This window comes from Ruditapes philippinarum, unplaced genomic scaffold (genome assembly GCF_026571515.1).
Source record: "Ruditapes philippinarum isolate M1 unplaced genomic scaffold, ASM2657151v2 ctg2889_1_1_1_1, whole genome shotgun sequence".
NCBI classification, from domain to species: Eukaryota; Metazoa; Mollusca; class Bivalvia; order Venerida; family Veneridae; genus Ruditapes; species Ruditapes philippinarum.
The window spans coordinates 1-24944 of NW_026861690.1; the positions used below are offsets into that span (position 1 = coordinate 1).

The 24944-nt window shown below is 33.2% G+C and overlaps 2 protein-coding genes across 5 annotated transcripts in view; one reads left to right on the plus strand and one right to left on the minus strand.

The window, feature by feature from the left end:
• Positions 1-3136: 3136 nt before the first annotated feature.
• LOC132716522 (uncharacterized) lies at positions 3137-5496 on the minus strand (the record flags this gene model as incomplete). Its single annotated transcript, XM_060699814.1, is given in 1 exon segment — positions 3137-5496. A coding segment is annotated over 1 exon segment (2115 nt). The 5' UTR covers positions 5327-5496.
• Positions 5497-7393: 1897 nt separating this feature from the next.
• The window catches only part of LOC132716523 (deleted in lung and esophageal cancer protein 1-like), a 34843-nt gene continuing 17292 nt past the window's right edge, over positions 7394-24944 (plus strand). For 2 of the 4 annotated variants that reach the window (XM_060699815.1, XM_060699818.1), the window contains exons 1-19: positions 7394-7435; positions 9876-10103; positions 10425-10578; positions 11102-11116; positions 12448-12558; positions 12902-13077; positions 13797-14017; positions 14630-14711; positions 15315-15402; positions 15946-16119; positions 16471-16604; positions 18052-18235; positions 18605-18767; positions 19913-20099; positions 20728-20881; positions 21591-21730; positions 22948-23041; positions 23917-24047; positions 24444-24617. In XM_060699815.1, the coding sequence (XP_060555798.1) occupies positions 9888-10103; positions 10425-10578; positions 11102-11116; positions 12448-12558; positions 12902-13077; positions 13797-14017; positions 14630-14711; positions 15315-15402; positions 15946-16119; positions 16471-16604; positions 18052-18235; positions 18605-18767; positions 19913-20099; positions 20728-20881; positions 21591-21730; positions 22948-23041; positions 23917-24047; positions 24444-24617 (2598 nt within the window). In that variant the 5' untranslated portion in view covers positions 7394-7435; positions 9876-9887. Of the gene's footprint in view, positions 7486-9875; positions 10104-10424; positions 10579-11101; positions 11117-12447; positions 12559-12901; positions 13078-13796; positions 14018-14629; positions 14712-15314; positions 15403-15945; positions 16120-16470; positions 16605-18051; positions 18236-18604; positions 18768-19912; positions 20100-20727; positions 20882-21590; positions 21731-22947; positions 23042-23916; positions 24048-24443; positions 24618-24944 lie in introns of all 4 variants that reach the window. The other 2 variants (XM_060699816.1, XM_060699817.1) reach the window with 2 other exon arrangements.

The window sequence follows — 24944 nt, forward strand, 5'->3', positions numbered from 1 at the left end:
GCATATTTAAGCATGGTTACATTCAACCCTAAGTGTAGATTCCTCATAACCTGGTAAGGGGTATTCTGTCATAATGCTGACAAGATCAAATATATGTACTATGTATTATGCCTATATAACTAAAACAAGTAGTAGGATATTGTCACAAAACAAAGTATTCTACCAATATTACATATTGTGAAAAAATACATGCCATAATTATGCCCAAAAATATCACATCTCTACACCCAGATAGTATGCACCAGAGTTCTTAGTGAAAATTCTTTAAAAAGTTAAACAATTACAAAGCATAAACAGAGTTGAAAACAGATGACATTCTTTTACATTTAGAAACAAGCCCCAGTGATGGACATATAACAATTTTATAACCAGTTTTTTTATTCCTTTGAAAAAAAGTAAAAACCAAAACAACCAAACAAAAACTTGTTTTTAAAAAACAAGGGGCAAAACGTTGTAATAAATCTTCTGAGGTACATTTTGCTGACACTATGCATGACAAGAATTAGAAACAAACAAATTACATTGTTGTATTTCAATTCTTGAAAGATTTTTCATTGCCTATTGGGAATTCTGAAAATGAAGCCATAACAAGATAGGGTTTTTTCTTGCTGTTTTTTTATATCTTTTTTTCATTACAAGATTGTAAATGGACGGACATATAAAATTATGTACTACATTTGTAACTGACAAATAAGGTCGCTTCTATAAAACTCTACTCATAAATTCAACTTTTGGATAAAACACTTTAAGCATAAATTTTTTCACTATGGACTGTAGTAAAAATAAACTATGACAATAAGCTCTATATAATATACAAAATAATAAACAAAATATTACATATATAGATATACATTACATGTATATGAAAATTTACACTATTTAAACTTAAATATAGATATGTCTCTTTCAAATATATTATAATATGTCTACATCTGTGTCATCATCCAAATCTTCCCTTTATCAGGGTGGGAAATTAACATTTGGTCATCGCTAATGGGGGCTCCACAGTTATTTATATCTTTCAATATTTTAACAAGCATTTGATAGTATTGCGGGCAATACAGTAGTCCCCTACCGGTCCCTCAAAAAGTTCTTTAATTGTCATACACTCCTGTGTATTGCCATTTATAATGAATTTGAGGATGAAGTCTGTATTTGAAAATATCGACCACAAAACATAATAAAATAAGTTTGTATATATCACAGTAATGTGTTAAGTTTCCATGCTTAGTAAGGAAATTATGTTTATACAACCTTGTCATATTATTACGATGTGGGATTTTAAAGTAAATCCTATAAGGAATGAAGAAGTTGGAGTGAAAATACCAGTTTCTCAAAAAAAATCTAAGTTCAAGGGGGACATAATTCTGGAAATAGTCTTGCTAGAGTATTTAACCTTCTCAAAAATGTCGAGTGATAATAAGAAACATATATATGAAGTTTGAAGTAGATACATTAGGAAATAAAGAAGTTATTTAAAAAAGACAACTTTTTTTTTCATAAAAAATCTAAGTTCAAGGGAGGTAATATTGATATTTTTTGTGCTAGAGTTATAAACCTTGTCACATATGATGTGGTTGATGACCAGGAACTTATATTTAAAGTTTGAAGTAAACACCTTAAGAAATAAAGAACATATAGTGAAAAAGCTGAAAAATTTAAATCAGAAATCTTGAAATTCAGGCTATTTGTTGCCATAGCAACCAGAATTTTCAACATAGGAAGAAAAGAAAAAGATGTGCATAATCTCCAGACTGCCATCTACCCATATTTCAAGTTTCATAAAAATATTTTCAGTACTTTTTGAGTTATCACTGGATCCAGTTTATGTGTTAAATTTGCCATATTTTCAGACTATTTGTTGCCATAGCAACCAGAATTTTCAACATAGGAAGAAAAAAAAAAGACGTGCATAATCTCCATACTGCCATCTATCCATATATCAAGTTTCATAAAAATATTTTCAGTACTTTTTGCGTTATCGCGGGATCCAGTTTTGTGGACGGACGGACTGACGGACTGACAGACAGACAGACGGACAGACAGACAGACGGACGGAGGGTAAACCTAAAGTCCCCTCCGGTTAAACCGGTAGGGGACTAATAATTTACATATCGTGGGTTGACCGTAAGACTGTTGTAAGTCCTTTATTTCATACAAGTTACTGCAGTTTTGTAGTGAAGCCTCGATATACTGTCTATTTTCCAGGTAAATATAAATAACGTTCCATTATAGTGCTCAAATTTTTCCCATTTCTCTTAAAGCATTTTTTTTTACAAAAACGTGTTTATATTTTGTCACAATTTTTGCAAGCATACAGAATAGATCACACTCTGTAGCAGGCAACAGAAAATCTGGAAATGAGGAGAGCCTTTCAAATTTGAAAGCAGTTGAACAAAGGATGGAAATTTCAGACTTGGTTTAAATGAGTTTGTTCATACATCTCTAGCATCTCATAGCAACAGCTAATCTTCAACACTAAATGTATTGGTTGGTTGTGGGGTTTTTTTGGTTGGGGTTTAACATAGCACCAACACAGTATAGGTCATACAGCAACTTGCCAGCTCTACTCAGTAGTTGAGGAAGATCTCAGGTGCCCTTCCATGCATTATTTAAGGCAGGAACGGCCACCAGAGTAGAACCACCAAAGTTCCGTAAGCTAGCTGGATGGCTTCCTCACTTAAACAAATGAATCCAAAGTCCCTGACAAGATTCGAACCCACAGCAGTGAGGGGCAATTGGTTTGAAAAATTGGCAGTTACCATGACATATGTGTGACCTAACAGTTGTAATGCTTCATTTGTGACTTATATTATTATCCCTAATCATAAATTGTTCTAATTCTACATCAATCTTAACAAAATAAAAGGTTTCATAAAATCATAGCAGGAGAAAAGTGCAAAACTTTAAAAAGCTAGTATTTTCTTTGGAGCAAGTCCTGTATTAACTGTAAATCTATTAACCTGTGGAGAATTTTTTATAGTCTGTTGAACCTTTATTTCAAGGCTGACCAAACAATCAGTGTAAGACAGCAAATTTAAATCTATCTCATTAACAACAGCAAAAAAACAAATCAAGCAGTGTCAGTTCAAAACTTAAAGATAAATACAAGCTACAATTCAACAAGCAAATATATTAATAGATACTTGAGGTAAAACAATATTATCTAATAACTTTTATCTTTTGAATCACTGCTACTATTCCTATCTAACTAGTATCTTTTGCCTATATCAAATTCTGCATCTTTCAACACCTTAATTTCTATCTGTATGTCGGCTTTGATTTGTAAGCAGGTTGTTTTATGTTTTACCAGGCCCATTACATCAATCAACATGTCCTTGCTGAGGTTTGACCTTTGACTTGCCTCAACACAAATTAACCCAATTTCCTCACAGTTCTGGACAATGTTTAGCACGCCATCGGCACTTATGTTGTAGTTTTTCTGAACTATCAGCTCTTTGAGATTTTTGCCATGTTTTACAATATCCGACAGGCAATCGTCTGTTAGCCGACTTGTCTGAGTGACCGCTCCACCGGAAATGTTGAGATGCCGGAGAAACTTGCAACACTGAACCAGTTCTTTGACACCTGCATTTGTTACCATGTAACATGCAGCTATGTTAAGCTCTCGCAAATCAGGACAATGCCAGGCAAGCTGTTTTATACAGCTGTTTGTAATTCCCGAACAAAAGCTCAAGTTTAAAACACTAACATGACAACAGTTGCTAAGAAACTCGAGATATTGCATAGATTGGTCAAGTTTACATATTAACTTTGCATCAGAACCATCTGACAAAATGGAACTTCTTTTCTCATTCACATCACTATTTAAACAAGATTTGTCTGACTTATCATTATTTTGACTACCATCTGACATTTTTTCCTCTAGCATCATATCCCTAGCATTTCCTGTCATTTCATCATACAGCTTGTCCTTTGAATCGTTTATTTCTTCAACAGCATCAAGTATAAGCACACCAAGAACTGCTTCAGCCTTTGCTACTTCCTTTCCTGTGTCTTTATCAATTTCATTAATTTGTGCAAAAGTTCTACAAGCTTCAGTGTCAACTAAATCAAGATCAGTCACTCTATTACAAGTTTCAATATCCAAATCTTTTAGACTTTTACAACATCTTAAAACTGAACTGACAGATTTCCCAGTGAGTTGAGGACAATTCCCTAGATTCAGACGTCTAATTTTAGGACAGTTTTTTACCAGTGAAAGAACAGTCACATCTTGTAGGGACAAACAACCAGACACTTCAAACTCTTCAAGTTCAGGACAACCTTTTATGATAGCAGCCACACTATTATCACCCACTTCTGGACAGTCATTTATCTTTAGAACAGTCAAATTATGGCAGTTTTCTGCAATCCTTTCCAACCCCGCCCCTGTGACATCACAAAACCCACCTTCAGAATAATTTCCTCCTTCATCATTGATAATCAGGGTCTTTAGCTTGTCACTGTATTTTGCTACCATTTCAATAGCTGAATTTGTAATCCTTGGACATTTAGCTACATTCAGGTACTCTAAGCATTTTGATTTTTTGGCTATTTTCTGTAGAAGTCCATCTACAAGATCTGTTCCATTAAGGTTTAATGTTCGCAAACTTTCAATTTTCATATCTTCAATGTTTAACACATGATTCAAGTCATCCTGCACAAGCACTGATTCACATAAATCTAAAGTTTCCAAATCACTGTATCCTGTCAACAGTTTTGTAACTGTGGCAACTGATAAAATGCATCCTCTCAATGTAATATGCCTTAACTTCTCATGCTGTTGAAGAAATTCTGAGACTTCAATTCTGTCTTCTGACCTCTCATAACTTTCAAATACAAAAACCTCTAGATTGTTGAAAATGTCTTCATATATTAGAACCTGGTTTACTATGTGTAGCTTTGTAAGATTGGGATATTTTTCTGAAAGCCTCAACAAACAGTTATTAAATTCAGGTGTTGGGATAACATCGCACAGGCTATTTCTGTACTGTCCAATACAAATCTCTTTAAGATTTGAACATAATATTCCTTCATGCTTGATAATCTTCTGATTATGATGAGTAAGATCAAAGTACAATGATTCTATAGACTCACAAACATCTCGTAATAACTCCAGGAATAACTTTGTAGTAAAGGCATAGTCTGGGAAATCTGCAGCATTTAGAGTTTTCCAAAGTGACTTTGACTTACTAAGCTGATCCCATTGTTGGCATGTGTTTTTTACTGAAAATAACAAATCTTTATGATTGATGAATTTAAAAATGTGAACAACAACATCCGGTGGTAAATCTAATATCCCAATGTCAGTATTTTCCTCCATCGATGACTCACTTGAATTAAAGTATTTGTCTCATTTCTTTGTAAATAAACAAGCAATTTATATACTTGCTAGTTCTTCACAAGTCTGTATTTGACTAATGTAGTTTACATGTATTTGTCTTTGCAATTTATCAATACCAAATTTTCTTTTCAAGGTACATGTAGAAGCTCTGTTTTCAAGTTTTCTGAATAACAACTTTCCCTGAAAAAGATAAAAAATAAAGCATGAGAATAATAACTTACATTGTAGGAAGGAGATTGAAATCAATGTTAGAATGAAAAATATGCAAGTGGATGAGGCTTAAATATGAACTGGGACAGATTGTTACATTATAAGTCCCAGATTTGACTAACAAACTATTCTCCACCTTAACAGATCATCATCCTGACCATTTTCCCTCAAACTTTTTCTCTCAAAAACAGTATCTTTAGAAACTTTTAACAAGTTTTTTCAGATACACAATGCACATGTATTCTAATCCAATCAACACCTTCATTGAAAAAGTTTATGGTTGTGGGTAGTGATTAATTGATTTAGCACCTGTAATTATAATTAAGGTGTAGGGATATAGTAATCAACTCCAATCATTTTTTTAAATAGCTAGATGAGTGGTAAAAGTTATGTTCTGGTCTGATAAATATATATTAATATATAAACCTGGTGTTCTGGTATGCCACCAAATATTAACTTTTGGTACAAATATGAATATCAAACATATAAACAATAAATTGTACAATATTTACAGTTTATTTAAATAAAATGAAACCTAACATTTATTTAACATAAAGTATTCAGAATTATTAACTCTTAATGTTATTGTGACTTTTGTGTTGTTATCTCCTAAAAAGAATCTCTTTTTCCAATTCTATATGAATCATAAAACATATTAACCAATCAGTATTAATCTATTAGGGGCAGGAACAGACAGTCTCCCCCCAAAATAGGAGGGAAACATTGGAAAGAAACTGATAAGGGGGAGAATAGTCTGACTACCCTTAAATTTTAACTCTGATAACTAGCTTCAAAGTCCAACTTATTGTACTTCATAATTGTGCTATCTTGTGCTTGGGCAATTATAATATATCTCCCCTAAAAGCGAGATTCTGACCCAGAACAAAAAGGTAGACAGACATTTCAGTCACTATTGGGACGGTTCACACCAAGACAGTTCACACCAAGACGTCTCACTCCTTTTTTTATGCCAAAATTATTCTGATACTTGTGATATACTAAAATATACCTTAAATTTAATAAAAATAAATTAATGGGAGTGAAACGTCCATACAATTACAAAATGGGAGGTGAAACATCTAGGTGTGAACCGTCTTGGGTGTGAAAAGTCCACAGTGAAATGTCTTGGTAGTGAAACATCTGGCATTCCAATAAGTATCAGTCAAACTTGTACCATAGCTTCAGTACAGAGTAAGGCTAATCTAGCTGGCATCTGCAGCTTTGATTCTACTGTCAATACTGTCAGCTTTTTATATTTTCACCAAAATATTGAAACCCCTTTAATTACAATGGCCTGGCCACCAAATTAGAACAAAAAGATAAATGCAGATAATGCTACACAGCTACACAAGTTTTTATCAGAATGAGATATCCAGGTGTGAACCATTTTGGGAGTGAAACGTCTTCAGAGACCCTTTCAAAGAGACACATCTGACCTTTGTATGACCTCATAGTGCATTAACTATACAACGAAAACTGTGGTACTTAACCGCGAATTTTAAGGTTTCAATCAACTATAACAATTTCTAATAATAATATTTCTAGTAAGGAAATTTTATCAACAACCATTAAAATGCAGCTTCTGCACAGGTAAAGGGGTGTTTGATTGAAATATATTGAAAGGTGTGTCCCGTGTCCCAAAACTATCTATATTTATGTCTCCGTGTGAGCCATTGGAATGCACCAGGATTGTTTAAAATATATTTTCTCAATAAACATTGAAAATTCTAGGTTCATATAATGTCACAAAGAAAATTATATACTGTCAATCCATTTTGCTACATTAGTTCGATTAATAGAATCATACAAATAAAAAAATAAATAAAATCAAACACAGACTCTTCAATGAGGAGATAAGAAGAGCTACCTGACGACGATGTAAACAATGTTTTTTCTGTATTTTTGTTGAAATTACTCGAAAAACAAAAGTAAAGCATACATGACATTCTTTTTTGTATTTTCTCGAATTTTATTTAAATCCTTACAAACATTTTGTTGCTAAAAAAAAAGTTAGCTAACAAGCATTTTATTTCGTAAGAAATAGCTCTGATACTCGAGATTTATGCCAGATTCGCGTCAGATACCTTTCGCCCTTGGTCTCGGTTTGCTGATTCTTGAAACAATAATGATCTTTTCAAATTATTGGAGATACATTGACACTTTTTTTTAATATGATTTTGATAATTTGTTACGGAATTTTCCATATACTTTACCAGTGTTAACTTTGGTGAAATTTTGTAACAAGCACCTGTCATTTTAACACAAATTTTAAGTGGAATTCCTACATGTATTTTGTTTGAAATAATGTTGTTTTATGCATGAGTGTACTGTGCAGCTATTTAATATTTTGCAACACCATACAAAGACCCTTAAATGAAAGAAAGATTTTAACAGCAGACAAAATAAAATCCTCTACCGGTTTCTTATTATTATCCAGGAAATTTGGTTGTAAACTGACTTTAAATAAAGTTTCTTGTATCTTGGTTAGATGGGTTGACTTGATCAGTAAAAGTTCATTTTTTATTTTACATTTTCCGTTGTAAATGTATCATTCAGTATTTCATGGACCACTTCGATTTTCACTTGGAACACCTCAACAATTATTAATATGAAATAAGGCATTATAGCCTATAAACGGGGAAGTCGGTTAAAATAATCATTCATTTTTATTTTACATTTTCCTTCGTAAAGGTGTCATTTGGTATTTCATGCACTGCATCAGTTTTCATTCGAAATACTATGACGATTATTAATATGAAATTTAAAAGGTGCTACCTATGGCGCGGAAAGTTCTTATGAACTATGATTTGAGCATAACATGTTGAGTGTACATGTAAACCAGATCTATCTTGCAGGTATTTTGTAATTTAAACAAAACAAATAAATTGGTGGTGTTCAACCTATAATCGGAGCGCTCGGAATATTCCAAAAATCTCCGAACGTAAAGGGGGAATCCCGTCCGCCATTTTTTATTAATCTCTAACCGCAGTTGTTGTTTTAACGTTATTTTAATGTGCTATTTTATCAAAAAGGATATGTTTAAGTAACTTTTTATATTTATAATCGTTACTATAGTTCTTATCAATGAAATGCATGTTTACTTTCTGATTTTGCACATCATTCTCTCACCGGAAGTGTTACTTGCAGACGCTAGCAATAGTCTAAATTATGTAGACGCTCATTAAAGCGCTCTGATATCTATATTTAGCTCAAAAGGATTTCAAAATGGCGGCGCCCAGTTAACTAAGGATTTTTTCACAGCTCATTAGGTATAGGATATATTTTTTTCTTTTGAAATTTTCATTTACTTTAAATTTGATTTCTTTTGAATCGATACGCGTCATACATGTTATCTAAGAGCGCTACAGCCCTCCGCATATTAAGTCGAAAAGTTGTGATTATTCCATTTTTGGAATACGCGACCTATATTATTATTGAGTCACATTGAAGTGGGAGAGCCCAACTAGATATGACACTGAAAATTTCACTGATAGAGTAGAAACCTGGTATATTATTTTTTTTTATTTGAATTCCATATTATAAATGTACATATGTAGTCAGTATAGCCAGGTAATCCAAAGCCTTGTGGCCTAAATTGACTTCCCTGTGATATTATGGTTCTATGACAATAAAATTAAGGGCAATCTGCCAGGTTTATTATGGGTTGCACTGAGTAAGCAAATTAGCACAAGTTCAGATTACCATGGTGCTTCTGAATGTGGTATCAGCAGGAAAATCCTATATTAACATCAGTTTCTACAAGTACTAATGAACAATATATATAATCTCTTCATACTTTATATATCATGACTTTCAAAAGAAATTGAAGTTGCTGGTTTAGCATATCGGTCAATACTGATAAACAGCATGGCCGCTACAATGTGTGCCCACACTTACACTCTGTCAGTGTTATATACATGTATCATCTGTTAGCATTGTTTTAAAATTCAAAAAAGTCTGTGTCAGTCCTTAATCCTTAAAACATTGTAATTTATACCCCTGTTTTCTTCATAGTCAAGTAATACTACTTTTTCCTCTAAATCAGTGATTCTCATTTTTTTTTCAAACCAAAGGCTTTGATCTTCCAGCTATCAAAGACTTTAGGACAATGAAATACTTCTGAACATTTACAGTCAGTGTAGCATTTGATTTGACAATTCCTTTCATAATAAAAGATGCAGGCATATGAAAGTTTAATATAATTCTATAGGGCTAAAAGTATTTACAAGAGGTAAATATTATGAATTATAACAGTGATATTGACTTTCAGAAATAAATAATAGCCTCATTCATAAATGAACTTTTTGTTTATTGACAGAAAAACAGTAAAATGCCTGGCGTTCCACAAGCAAGAGGGGATGAGCCCTCTATGTACTTGCAGAGACCATCCACTGGCAAATCACAAGATGTTCGCCACATTCTTGTAAGAACATTTAGAGAGTTGTTCACAAGAGATGCTATTGCTCCAGATACAGTGAAGAATCTGTCAGTATCTAAAGGTGGTGCCGATCCTTATCATGAGAGATATGTGGAAGCATTACAGAAGGTATGTGTTTCTTAATGTCATGATTTATAATCTTTTCCAGCTAAGTGTCGGAAAATGTCTCCACCATAAATTGGGTAAATAATTACTCTGCTTTTTTTGGCAAATTTGAGAAATTGTAAATAGTTGAAAAACAAACTTATACATGTCTTTTAAGAACACTGAAAAAACAACCTTTAAAACTCAATAGATTTTAAGGACAGTGTAAAGCCATATTGTGCTGAACCCTTCTATGAATTTAAATTTACAATGTACCATATTTTACAAAGCTTCATAGGCATGCATATTAATCAAAACTGAACAATGAAAACTATTTAAATCTAGGTGTTTAATGAGCGCCAGAGAAGAATGGAAGAGGCAGCCATGTTGGAACGACATATCATGCAGGCCCAAGCTCGAGCCATGTCAGCTGATGAGCGAGCATTGAACAAGGTTGCACAGAGCTGCGATAATTATAAGCATCTTGGTCTTCCTCCAGGTATATCTTCATTTCTCACTTTAATTATAGGTTAAAGACAAAACTCATGGTATTTTTATTAGGTATGAATCCCAGCCAGTACATTGGTGATGTCTGTTCATGGTCTGCATTGTTCACTGTTCAGTCTGTAAATAGTTTAAAAAAATTTCCTTAAAAATGATGAATGGTTTGTGCATATTGAAAGATGGACATGCCCCTCTAAAGTGTAAGAAATTAAGCATTGAAATGGATTGAAATTTATGAATAACACTGTATATGTTCATGCACATTGCTTCTGTTTGGTTTCCCTATTCTTGGGTTTATTGTATTCTTTTGTAAGAGAGGTAATATACGTAACATTGCATATGTAAGGTCAGTGGTTTCTACTAATGTATCTAGATTTACAGGGCTATATTTCTGATCTTCTTTCATTATGTAATTTAGAAATTCACAATGTATTGGGTATTGCATTAATCAAATGATTCAAATCTAATGAAATATATGTACCTCCAACTTTCATCCAGCATTTTAACTGTATTATTAGGTCCGATTGGAGAAGGTAAATTATGCGCACACACACACACACACACATGCAATTTCCTTTAATCTGAATATAACTGTTGCAATAAGTCATTTTTTCAATTCCGCAAATTTTTAAGATTTTTTTCCAAAAGATTAAGTTGAAAATAATCTAGGCTGTAAAAGTATTTTTTTATTCATAAATTCAAGTGTTATAAAGAGTAAAAAAGCCCAGTTTGTTAATCTTTGTATTTTGCTGAAAATAGTAAGCTGCAATTAAAAAATGTCGCTCTTTTGTCAGTAATTGAGGTGAAGGATAGAATGATTAAAGTAGTAAGTGTGTTTTCATGAAGTCTTTTATGCAGAAAATGTTTTTGTTGTCATTATTGATTTTCCTATGTTTTTGCAAGGCATGGTTGAATGAATGTTTGGTGGTGGATTTGTTTTTACTTTTAATTAATCATTTTTATTATTTATCCTTAAATATTTAATTCATGTACATAGAAATCCTTCAAATTGTTGAAATAAAAGACCTGACATGAGTGGTTACATCAAATGGACTTTTATTTTATAAAATTAGCCTTATCATGACAAAACCAACATAATGCGTTTGCGACCAGCATGGATCCAGACCAGCCTGCGCATCCCCGCAGTCTGATCAGGATCCATGCTGTTCGCTATCAGTTTCTCTACTTGTTATAGGGTTTGTAAGTGAACAGCATGGATCCTGATCAGACTGCGCGGATGCGCAGGCTGGTCTGGATCCATGCTGGTCGCAAACCCATTATGTTGGTTTTGTCATGACACGGCTCAAATTATACCTGAAAACATAGTTTTCTATCATGTGTCACATGAAAAAAGCCAAACTGAAAAAAAAATGTGTAATGTATGTGTGTGATCTGAAATGACGTTTCTGAAGAAATACCAATTTTGTCATGGTTTATGGTATGAGGTATTAACAATTATTTTTTTCCATTGATAAGTTATGCACTTAGTTATTGTTATGTTGTTACGACACTTGACATCATGGAGCATGGTATCTACCCACCTTGAATAAGTTGAAACAGTCAAGGTCCAGAAAATGTATCTGATGTGTGTTGTAACTTGTAAGAATTGACAAGTTGGGAAAATTTTGAAATTAAAAGTCAAATACGTTCTATATTGTATACATACATTTAACAACAATGGTTAATTCAAGTAGAATGTTTTCAGGTTTTGACTGATTTTATATCATTTGCTCAATCTATGGAGAGCTAGCAACAATTAACAATTTTGCTATATGATATCAGTATAGAGTCAGGTCAGCTTCCATAGTTCTACCATCAAATTTAGAAGATTATAGACTGATTTTTGTTAATTTTTCTTTTTCAGTTCAGTCTCATTTTCGTACGTGTTTAGATACCCAGTTACTTCAGAAACATCAGTTACTAACACCCTCGGATTATGCCACTGAAGAGCCCAACCCAGTCCCACCTCCGGCAGGTTTGTATATAACATCATAGATTATCAATTCATATACCAGTCAAGTCACTCTGGAAGGCGAGTCCATGGTCTGCCTGCACCTACATTAATTTGAAAGTAATAGTTTTAAGACATTTACATCTTCATTGTGATTATTTCAACTCGATTAAGTTCAGTTGTTCTGTGTCTCTTTGCCGTTGAAATAATGCACATAGATAAGACCTAAGGTCTTCTTGAAAGTCAGCATATGACCTTTTAAGTTTCGCTATGATTTTAAACCTGAATATTAAAACAAAATAAAAATATTATCAAACAAAACAAATACATGTATTGTAAGGAGATTTATATGTATATATATTTACAGCTGAGAAGGTACCAAGTTATGCACGAGATACACTAGCATCACGCCAGCATACTAGAGATGATTTATACATGCCACCAGTATCACCACCTCTCTCTCCACAGAGAAGTAAATCTGACATAGGAAGTCTGGTCTCCGAGGAACCTCTTGACACAGGGAAAAAAGATCAGGCATTCCTGGTAAAATTTATTGTTATAAACAACTTTATTATAGTCCTGATATTCAGACTGACAAGCTAAACAAATTTCAGGCAAAGTTGTAAAATTTCCAGTCCTATAGTTCCTTGCAATTCTTTAGTTCTACCAAGGCCCTTTCTTGTGTCTTTCATAATGTTATATTACAAATGATAGCCTGAAACTGAAAGTTAAAAAAAAAATTCTTCAGTTTAAACATATTTATTTTAGCCTGATTTTGTTGTAAGCATGACTTTCATTTGAACTAATCATGAGTTTGCTTCCCAAAATTAAACCAGTACTGGTGTTATATGAGTAAATTGGATTTGACACCAGTAAGGCTTATTGCAATGATTGTTTAATTGGGAGACCTTAACATTTGCAAACTTTCGCCTTTATATCTGCTTTTATTTTACAGTATGACTTATTCATAGCTAATTGGAGATTGTAGAATCTGAGGATTATCTTAAAAATTTTATGGAGATGTTCCCTTTTGAGGTGGTTATTTTTTACCTACAGCCGCCTCCTTATGACAACCCTCTACCAGTGTGCTTTATTGTGCCTGAAATTTTGCAGGTTTTGCATTAAACAGAGAGAAGTATTTCTAGTCAGTCATTTCACTAGTGAAGTTATAAAGCTGCCATATGATCTTACAAGGTCTTGTTTTGTTGTTGTTGTTTTTTCAAATCCAGTCAAATTTATATTAATCAATCTTAATTTTGCAGTCACAGTTTCCACGTAATGATGCCTGGAAACAACAAATGAATGAAGAACAACGAGAACAAGAACGAATTAGCTTACAAAATCTAAATGCAAAAACAAACTATCCCAGAAATCCAAGATTTATTCCACCCTCTGCCCCAACCGGTGGCCGATCACTTATCAAGTCCAAAAAGGTCAGAGCCAAAGAAATTGGAATTCAGCCACAAAAAGAACAGACAATAGAGTAAGTGTAAACAGTAGCTTTTTTATTCTTTGAATAGTATAAAGTATAAAAGTTAGATAAAAAATCTTATCAAAACTTGTGTATGTTTTAATTTTTGTCTATTCATACACCTTTTTTTCAATTCACATGTTGCAAAATGCTTGATGAAATACAAATAGAAAATGTATTTTTCTGTTAAAAACTATACCCTTAAATACCTTATATTATTTTAGAATTCATATTTTTAATTTTTATAAAATTATTTTTAAGATGTATGGTTTCTCTTATATCTTAAAACACCTCTATGATTAAAAATTCTGGTCAATGTACATATATAAAATTGTGTTAAACTAAGCTGTTGAGCTTGTTTAAAAAGTGTTAGCAGTTTCTTCCCAAATGCTCACTAGTTGCGGTATACTTTTGTTTTGGTTCTGTACAAGTAAAGATTGGAAATGCCATATGGTCTTATTGGGGTTAGAGTCAAAATCTTAAACTCAAATATGAATTGAAATCTGCATGAATTTTGTATACATTTGACCCTTGCTCTGATTTTTATCTTCCAACCAGAAAGTTAGATTTGTCTTCCAACCAGAAAGTTAGATTGTAAATATATTGTAATTTCTGTTGATACAGACCGAAGGAACCGTCCCAGGTATTTCTGGTATCTCCACCAGCTGTTGTGTTTACAGACTACAAGATTGGTCAAGTTTATGAGGTACTAACTAGTTTCATTTTTCACTTAGTGTTCTATGTAAGCCCCAGAGGCCTGCAAAATTGCTTGCCACTTTGACAAAATAATTGCCTGCTCTATTTTGCCAAACAATAATAAATAAAAAGTAGCCATAAAATTGTTTTTAGGAAATAAAGGAAATATTTAGATATTATTTTGTGGTTTGACAACTTTTTATAAAGTCATTCAGGACTGCTTTCACTATGGACCATTCTACAAGGGTATTAGGTATTTTAAGACTTACACAAGTACTCCCATTTGAGGGATAATAGTCCTATTCCAAAAATTAAAGAAATAAAGTTGTATTTCAGTTGACCGTAGCCTTGATGAATGTAGAACTTATTTGACCTTGACCTTAAGAAATATCAGTTGATCTTGAGAATATATAACTTTTATTACAGCTGACCTTAATCTTAGGCAATGTAAAAAGCTAAATGACAGTTAACCTTGACCTTAAAGAATGTTAAACTTAAATGTCATATGATCTTGACCTTAAAGAATGTTAAACTTAAATGTCATATAAACTTGACATTAAAAATGTATAACTAAAACTTCAGTAGACTTTGAAATATGAAATTTCTATTACAGTTGACCTTGACCTTGAAGAATGTGTCATCTTGTATCAGACAGTGCCGGGCTCTACCAGCTACAACATCATTTTTCTCTGTTGGACTTGGTAAGCTTCTGATATACTGTATATAGAGGATACTAGTTTGTTTTAGTGAATAGAGAATACATGTATATCTCTCTTAGACATGTAAATAGAACAATATTCTCACTTTGTTGTGAGATTTTTCCATATAAACAAGAATGAAGCAAATTTTTCTTTAATTTACAAGGTCATCAAAATTGGCATCAAAGGATGCTAATTTATGTGACAGGTGATGCATAGAAATCTTTATCTGTCAAGCCTTTATCTTTGCTATATCTTTCAATGTATTCAACAGGAACCAAATCTCAATCTCAGTCAGTTTCAAACACTGTGTGATATGATTTATATCCCACTGATATTCCTCTTTATACTATTTAAAAGTGAAAGATAAATGATAATATAAAAAAGAAAAAAAATCATTAAAGTGTTAAGTGCCCCATTTGAACTATAAAAGATTTTTTTATTGTTTTATCTTTTTTCACCATAGCTGTGAGCCTTTGACATAAAGCAGTTGACTAGCTTGTGGATAAAAACAATATATGATAAATAGCTTTCTGTATACTGTAGGTCAGTTCCCAGGAGAGCATGGGCTGGTTGCCCCAGGGATGAGTTGTCACTATGCGGTACGGTTCAACCCCGACTCCCATAGAGACTTTGATGATGAGATTAAGATTCAAACCCAGTCTAGTGAGCCAATCATAGTACCTTTACTTGGTCGGAGACCGCCCCCAAAACTTACAAGTAAGCTCTTTTTGCTACTTAACCATTGTGGCACCTGATAGATAGGAAATGTATACATGTTTTAAAAACTACAATCTTTCAGAAAAAAAGTTCTAAAACCTCTACATCTGGTTGGTTTTTTTTTTTTAAAATATTATGTTGCTATAGTGACCTGCAACCTAGCTAGTGTTTTAATTTTGCTGATTTGTCTTTCTTGACCATGGTTGTTTTGAATTCTTTCATGTGAGGAAGCTATGCAATTGCTTACTAAAGCTTGATGGTTCTACTTTTGTTCCAGCACATTAAAACAAAGAAATAAACAAACACAATATTAATATTTTCTGATTTTCTGATGGTTTTTTTGTCTCTCAGTTCCCCCAGTGATAGATGTTGGATTTTGTTTGGTCGGTGGATGTCATGTTGTCCAGTATGTAATCAAGAATGAAGGTGGCTATGGCAGATTCTGTATCATGCCTAGTAGTTCCTGGCCTACCACAAACTTCAAGGTAATTTGCTGCAAGTAAAGTCAATATTTATTTTTAGCTTTGTGTTGCAGAAAGTTTAGAAGCATATACCAAGTACTGAAGAGTCTGTATTCTTGAGTTGACCAGTCATTGTGCCTTAACAAGAAACATGGTCATGACTCTGGTAGGGATCAAACCCCTGATACATAGGTTTAGAGGCAGACACCTTAACCACTAGACTGTCTGACCACTCTTCAAGTTTTACATCAGGCCCACAATGATCTTCTATATCATTTATTACAAGTAACTAATATTTCTTTATCTACACACACATATATGTATCTTACATTTCGGTAATCTGAAAAAATAATACTGATTCAGCAAATATTGACTTCTTATTTGTGTTATATATTTGAAATAGTTAGTCAACATAAGCATAAGGAGAAAATAAAATGTAAGGATGTTGTAACTGATTCCTAAAAATTCATTTTTAGCTCGACTTTTCTATGAAAAGGGGAGCTATCCTACTCGCCCCGGCGTCGGCGTCGGCGTCGGCGTCACACCTTGGTTAAGTTTTTCGTACCACCCCACTTTATTTCAGAAGTATTACAAGTATGGCTTTGAAACTTACCATACTTGTTCACCATCATAACCTCCATCTACAGACAAGAGTACATAAACTCTGTCAAGGTTTTTGACAGAATTATGGCCCTTTTTTGACTTAGAAAGTGTATTGAGCTTGGTTAAGTTTTTTGTACCACCTCACTTTATTTCAAAACCATTGGAGGTATTGCTTTGAAACTGACCATACTTGTTTACCATCACGACCTTCATCAACAGACAAGAGGACATAACTCTGTCAAGGTTTTTGACAGAATTATGCCCCTTTTTGACTTAGAAAATACATTGAATATGGGTAAAATCCACTTATTGCCTTAACCCTTTGAGATATTGCTTTGAAACTTTTAATGCTATTTCACATCATTACCCCCATCTGTACGCAAGAGAAGGTAACTCTGTCAAGGATTTGTTTTAAAAATTAAGGCCTTTTATCGACTTAGAATCTTGGTTAAGTTTTTAGTACCAGTCCACTTTTTGACTGAACTGTTTGAGATATTAATTTGAAAGTTGGAATACTTGTTTACAATCATGATTCCCAAACATGTCCAGGAGAAGGTAATTCTGTCAAGGATTTTATTTGAATTATGGCCCTTTTTGACTTAGAAACTCAGTTAAAATTTTCATTCTTGTCCACTTGTTGACTTAACCATTTGAGATATTACTTTGGAAGTTGGAGTTCTTATTTGCCATCATGAGACCTATCTGTAAGCAAGAGAAGATAACTCTGTGAAAATGTTTCTTGATTTGTACTTAGAAATTCCTAGTTAAAGTCTTGTGTGCCCTTAACTGTCAAAGTTTTGTTTTATAGGCAAGCACTAAAAAAGTCGAGCGCGCTGTCCTTCTGACAGCTCTTGTTTTTCCCTTCCAGTCAGTGGTACGTAACGGCAGTGTCTCTATTCCTCCATTTGATGTTAGGCCATCCGTGATTGACATTGGACCAGGTCAGACTGGTGTAATGGAGATAGTTTTCCAGCCTCCGTCCGTGAAGAGTTACCAGATTGACATGTGTATGGTGTGTGACAACTGTAATGTCCGACACTTTACTCTTAAAGGTAAGTTTGTCTATAGTTCTTACATTTGTTTAATCTGTTCTTGATTTGTGTCATGTAATTGTTTAGTGTCCACAAAGAACAGTACTATGTATTTAAATGGATTTCAGAATTGAAGTGAAAATAATAGAATTGAACACTCACCAGTATAGAGCTTCAGGTCAAACTGTTATATATATATAGCTGGAAGGTGGACCTAGTTATATACTTTTGGCATGTGTCCTTTATTGTTGTCACAAGAAATTTAAGATTGATAATTCTTTAGGGTAAGATTAAATACCATATTAATATTTGATTGATTGTTTTTTGGGGTTTTTTTAATATTTATTTTTGAATAAAAAAAAAGGTAAAATCAAAAATGTTTCTAAACAGGTGAAGCACAGAGGGCCAGCGTTGAGCTGGTGTCAGTTGAGCGTGGTTTGTCGGAAGCAGCACCAGGGGAGCTGGTAGATTCCACAGCTGAACACTTGATCAAGTTTGACCAGTTGAACCCATTCACTTACACTGACAGAATTGCTGTCGTTAAAAATACAGCGTGAGTATTGTCAAAGTTTTACCTGGCTAAGTTTTGTATGTGATTTCTTAAACTACATGTTTTAAGTTTTTCTGATTGCTTTTTTGGAATAGAGAAAGACTGTCGATCAACAACAAAAGTAAAATAGAACTCATAACTTTTACTTTGTTTTTCACTGAATCACAATAATTAATATGTCATAGTACAATAATATATGGAAATATATGTAATGAAGCTACAGTTCTTATACAAAACATTATCTGACATAATATTAAATATTCAGCTGTTGATGAGTCATATATGTATTAGTTAGTTTTCCTAACTATTTTGATAAATATTAATTTGTATTCCACAATTAATGCACGTAAATCTGTAGTTCAAAATTTCAAGTGTCTACATTCTGTGTAAATAAAGTACACAGATAGATATGGCACCTTTTACCATTCTAACTATGCCATGTCATAACAAATTTAAGGTCATTTTAAAAACAGAAAAATAATTTGACATCATTTATAATTTAACCCATTACTTCATGAGCATTTTGTGAAAAATGGCTGTTTTCATTGAAAAGATAACACATAACAAAAGATACAGATAACACTATAAAAACTGCTTCAACACTAATCAAACTTGGCACAAATGTTGACTGGACCATTGCCCTTGCAACAACATGCTCAGGCTAAAATTTTCTGTTACCATGGCAACGAGGGGACATCTCAAAATTGCCAAAAATCACTATTTTGCGTTGATTTTTTCCATCAAAATTGATTTCAAAGTGCTGCAACTTCTCAATGGATTGAGATAGAGTCAAATGCTTTTCAGCGTTGGTTACACGTTACCTTATGATCAATCTGGGGTCATTTACAGCCTCTCACAAGTCCAAAATTTTCTTGGCGATGAGGGGGACTCCGCCCCCTTCAAACCCCCCAAACAGAAGGGGGCACATCTCCCTTCTGGCAACCCCCTGATGTATCTTTTGGTTGGGGGGCCGCGCCAAAAAAGAGGTCACTTTTTATAACAACATTTCTCAAACAAAAACAAGTGTTTGGGGCCTAAATAAGGCATTTTTTCATCATTTGAGACAACAAAAAGGGGGGGGGTGAAAAAGGCGTTAAAAGGCGTGTATATGAAGTAATGGGTTAAATATTGCTTAATTATTTTGGCAGAGATGTAAGCCTTCCATTCCAATGGATGATTTACAAACCTCAGTTTGATAGCCCGGGCTCCGATGCTGCCAGTAAGAAGTATGATCGGGTACCAGACGTAGATTCAGTCTTTAGTGTACATCCACCAACTGGCGTCTTACCACCAGCAGAAAGCATGGAATTTAAGATAACTTATGCTCCACCTGTAGTAAGTCTTATATACATGTATAAATGTTATATCTCATCTAATTTGTGTGATATATATCATTTCAAATATTATGTTTGAATGTTATATCTGTTATATATGTTAAATCTCAGTTGATGTTCTAAGTGATTTTATCTCTGGAATGTTGGTTTAAACATTTTTATTTAAGCTCGACTGCGAAACAGGTTCTTGCAACTTATTTTAATCACTTTCGAGTCTGCTTCCTGGAACCAACCTGTACTGGTGTCATATGAAGAAACATGGTTGTAACCCGAGTAGGGCTCGAACCCATGATCTCTGGGTTGAGAGGCAGACACCTTAACCATGAGGCCACCGCTCCCCTTAGATGGAATGTTATATCACAGAAATGTTACATTTTATTTGCTGCCCTATTATGTTCTAAGATATAAATCTTTAATAAATGATTTTATAAAAGACATGAACTTCAAACAGATTTAATACAAAAAACAAAACTACTACTAGCAAATGGGGGCATATGGCACTAGAACAGAGGTAGTCAGCAGTCGCACTATACTTTTTACTTTCCCTTGATCTTTTTTTTCATAATAAAAAAACATGTGACAAGTGCATTTAACAAAGGTTTACATCTCTAAATGCCAATCATTTTCAGGTTGACAAGTTTCATAGTGTACTACATTTGCTACTGAACATGGTCCCGTCATCACTGGAGATGAGCAGCAAGGGAAGCTCGGCCAATGATAAGGATCGTAAAGAGGAGGGCGATGAAGAAGATGTCTCGGATATAATCATGCCGCATAATGACAGTATGTACAATATTTAACCCTTACAACGCTAAATATTTTAAATGAACTTGTCTGTCTTTCAATCTAGACAATACCATTTGTTGTTTTCCAGGAAAATTTCATAATAAAACTTTTGCTAAATAGTATAGAGTGTGGACCTTGACCAGATGGCAAGGATCACACAGGGAGAAGCAATACCAGTCAGCAAGCTAAGAGTTAGAACAGGGCACTTTGCTCCCTATGTTAATTCATGAACAATAGTTTATATCATCACCTTAGTGCAGTAACAGGTTAACTCCTCATAAATTTAATAGGAATTGACCTGTTATTGCATTAAGGTGACAGTATGTATTCAACCTTTATAGGGTTTCTTTTAGAACAATGAATGAATGAACAAATGAATTTGATTCCTTGGAAAATTAAACAAAAAAAATGCTGAGATTGTTCCTAAATGAAGGCTATATTAAAATATTAAAAGTGGAAGTTGTCTAGTATTTTAGCAGTCTGTCTGGGAAGGTTCAACCCTACTAGGTCACAGCTGTCATAATGAAGTATGACAACAAAAATTATTAGTCAAATAAGCATGATAGAGTATGATATAAATAAACAGCACATTCTTTGTCACAATCAATTTTGAGTGAAGTGTAAAATGTAAGTTTAAAATGTGAACTTGATCCAAGTTTGTTACAATTTTTTGCTTAAATCACATTTTATTCTTGAATATTCACAGTGCCACCATTTGCAGACCTGACAGCCCTTGAAATAGAGGTCAAAGGTGAAAGTTCTCCACTCAGTGTTGTGTTACACCCTTATTCCATGCATGTACCTGGCAAGAATTTAGTTGGCACAACTCTGAAGAAAATGGTCACTGTAAGTAAATATGAAATATAATTTTGTAACAAAGCACTAATCAAATGAGGCTTGACAAATATCTGTGGGCTAGTCTCATCTTTGAGATATTGAGTGATCATTTTGAATAGTAGTCTAAATGGCTTAGTAGTTAATTTCATAGTGTTTAACAGCTTTTGGTGTAAAATGCCTTATAAAAGAAATTTCTTTCATTTCTTAAAAAAAAAAACTTGAAGATTCAGACACATCCCTAGTGTTAGAGTTATGGTTAATTATAACAACTGCTCTTTTATAGTTTATAGATAGAAAAAAATATAAAATGTTGTTTAATATACTGTCTGCATGGGCATGAGATATTAATATACCTAGAGTTGTATGTAGTCTTCATCCAACTGTAAAATAATGGAATGTACTATGAGACTAGGGACACAGTGGCTGTGTCACTTATAACCCAACAAAACAATACAAATAAATAACTGTAAGACCTGTATGACTTATTATACAAATATGGACTTTTTAGCTGTTGAATATGATGTGATATGTACTGAAAAAATTGATATTGACCGAGGCGATAGCCGAGGTCAATATTAATTTTTCAGTACATATCACATCATATTCAACAGCTAAAAAGTACATATCTGTTTTATTATATAATTTATAAATAGCTTTTATATGGCTTATCACATCTGCCATTGCATACGACGGAAATCATTATTTTTCAGCTTGTCTACTGTTTCCATAATTTGGCCCTTTCAATTGGCATGCTAATCCCTATTGTTCTTAAAAATGCAAAACATTAACCTAAAATAGACTAATTTGACTCATATGTACACCTTACTCAACGTTTTTTCATAATAATAACATCTAACTTGGCGTGACGTCACGTCAAAGTCTCGCGTCTTTTAGGGATTTCCAGAAAATCTATTTTTAGAAGAAAAACCGGTGAATATACTCTGAAAATCTATTTTTAGGGAAAAAACAGTGAATATACTCTGATATTGACCTGTTATTTTATACAAAAAGTTGCTTGTTAGCCAATCAGGGAAAGGCATTTCAAAGCTATTTATAGATTATATAATAAAACCCAATATATATATAGAAAGAATGGACAATCTATTAGACCTGACAATGGCTTTGTGATGTAAAAGCTCACAGATAATGGACTGACAATTATTTCATTTACAGGTTTTTTTACATTTTCAAAAGTAGATGGTACATGTATAATTGTTATATTACAGATGGCAAATCACAGCCACTCGACTATTACATTCCAATGGGAACCATACACAGAGAAATACATTCTTGAAGTTGAGCCTCCATTTGGAGAACTAGGTATGTTTATACTATACATGTACTATTTATACTATACAAAAACCATATTTATGAATTTTTTAAAGAATAGGAAAAATCTAGGGTAAAATAGGATATTTGAAACTCTAAAGTAATATACAAGTGTGAGATATTTTCTTTTATTTCCTTTTTTTGTAGAAAAAAAACACATCGCCTTAACATTGAAATTAATAAAAAAAACATAGAAAAGATTATGAATATGTGTTGTAAATATTTGTATATTCATGATAAACCAGATTGAACAAAAACAGTTATTTATAGAGATTTTAATTATGTAAATGTAAAGAGATGATAACGACTTGTCTTTGCTACCAATCCAGGCCAGTCTGAACCACAATGTGGGGCATTTTTTGCAGGTTGGTTAAAGTATTTGAATTCAAACCTTTCGCCTGTCATCTGGGTTTGAGTCAAGCTACTGATTTTGAATTCTTTCATGCGAAGAAGCTATACAACAGTCATTGGTGGTTCAACTCACGTGCCAGCTTGTGCCTGAAATAAAAGCATGGAGGGGCATCTGAGGTCTTCCTGTACCAGTAGAAATAGACAGTCTCTTTATGACCTTTATAGTGTTAGTCTGACTTAAAACCCAACCCAGACTACACTTTGTACTGTCTTTACATTTTCAACATGAAATACCTAAAATACTATAATGAGCAGTTCCAAATAAAAGAATAAAAAAAGTTTGTTTTTTGTTACAGAAAACAGATCTTATTTTTGGTATGTGATAAATAGCATTTTTGGTATGTGATAAATAGAATATTATATTCATGTAGGTTCATAATGAAATTTATTCAGCTCATTCAATAATGTCAGTATAGAACTAACACTTGTTCAATATCCTCTTATTTATCAAATAGATCATGGAATGGCAATGGATATGGAATTGTCTATCACTGGGACAGAACCTGGAAAAATTGACCACACCCTGTACTGTCATGTGATGAATCTGGAAGAACCTTTGCATCTTCAAGTACAGGCAGAATTTAAGGTAGGTGGGAAACTACATGGTGAATAATTTGAACAAATTGTTTCAATGAATTAGGTGAATTAGGTGCATAATTCAGATTCAGTGTTGTGAAGTAAAGTGCATGAAATAATTTTAATTATATACAGGCAGGTGGACCCACTTGACTTTTGGTTTATGCGCTTATCCATCGAGAATCAACAGGGTATTCACAAAATTTACCTGAATTTGGGCTATTTTTTTTTTTAATTTTCTACCAAGTACTTTACTAAAACGTCATATGGGTTTGCCATACTAATATAGTGGCTAGGAAAATATGAGGACTAATCCAAATTCAAGGTACAGAAATCATGATGAATAATTTGAAAGAGATTTTTATGTTTGATTTCATCCAATATCTTTGCTAACATTAAATTGTAGGGTCCTGAAGTGTCAATTGATGAGCCTGACTTGAACTTTGGTCTTGTACGACTCGGACAAACTGTACAGAGAAAGATCACTATAAATAACAAGGCCTCAATTATTACACCTTGGTATATACGGGACAGTCCCGCCACCTCGACCCCTGATGATGACGATGTTGATGATAGTATGGTAAGGTTTTTGTTAAACTTCTTTTGTAGCTGTATGGATACGACTTTTAAAACATGTTTGTATCTGTGTGGTTAGTAGGATCTTTAACAATTCAAGCAATAATTATATAACAAAATCAAATACTTCTGTTCAAAATCCATTCACAATCATGTACATTAGAATGCTAAACATACAAGAGTTCTTAATTTTTATAACCAAATAATATTAAGAGGATATTTTTTCGTTTGCGTGAAATATGGAATTTATTTTCACGAAACATGATAAAATGCCACATATTTTCACGAGCCGGTACGGCGAGTGAAAATATGTGGCATTTTATCATGTTGA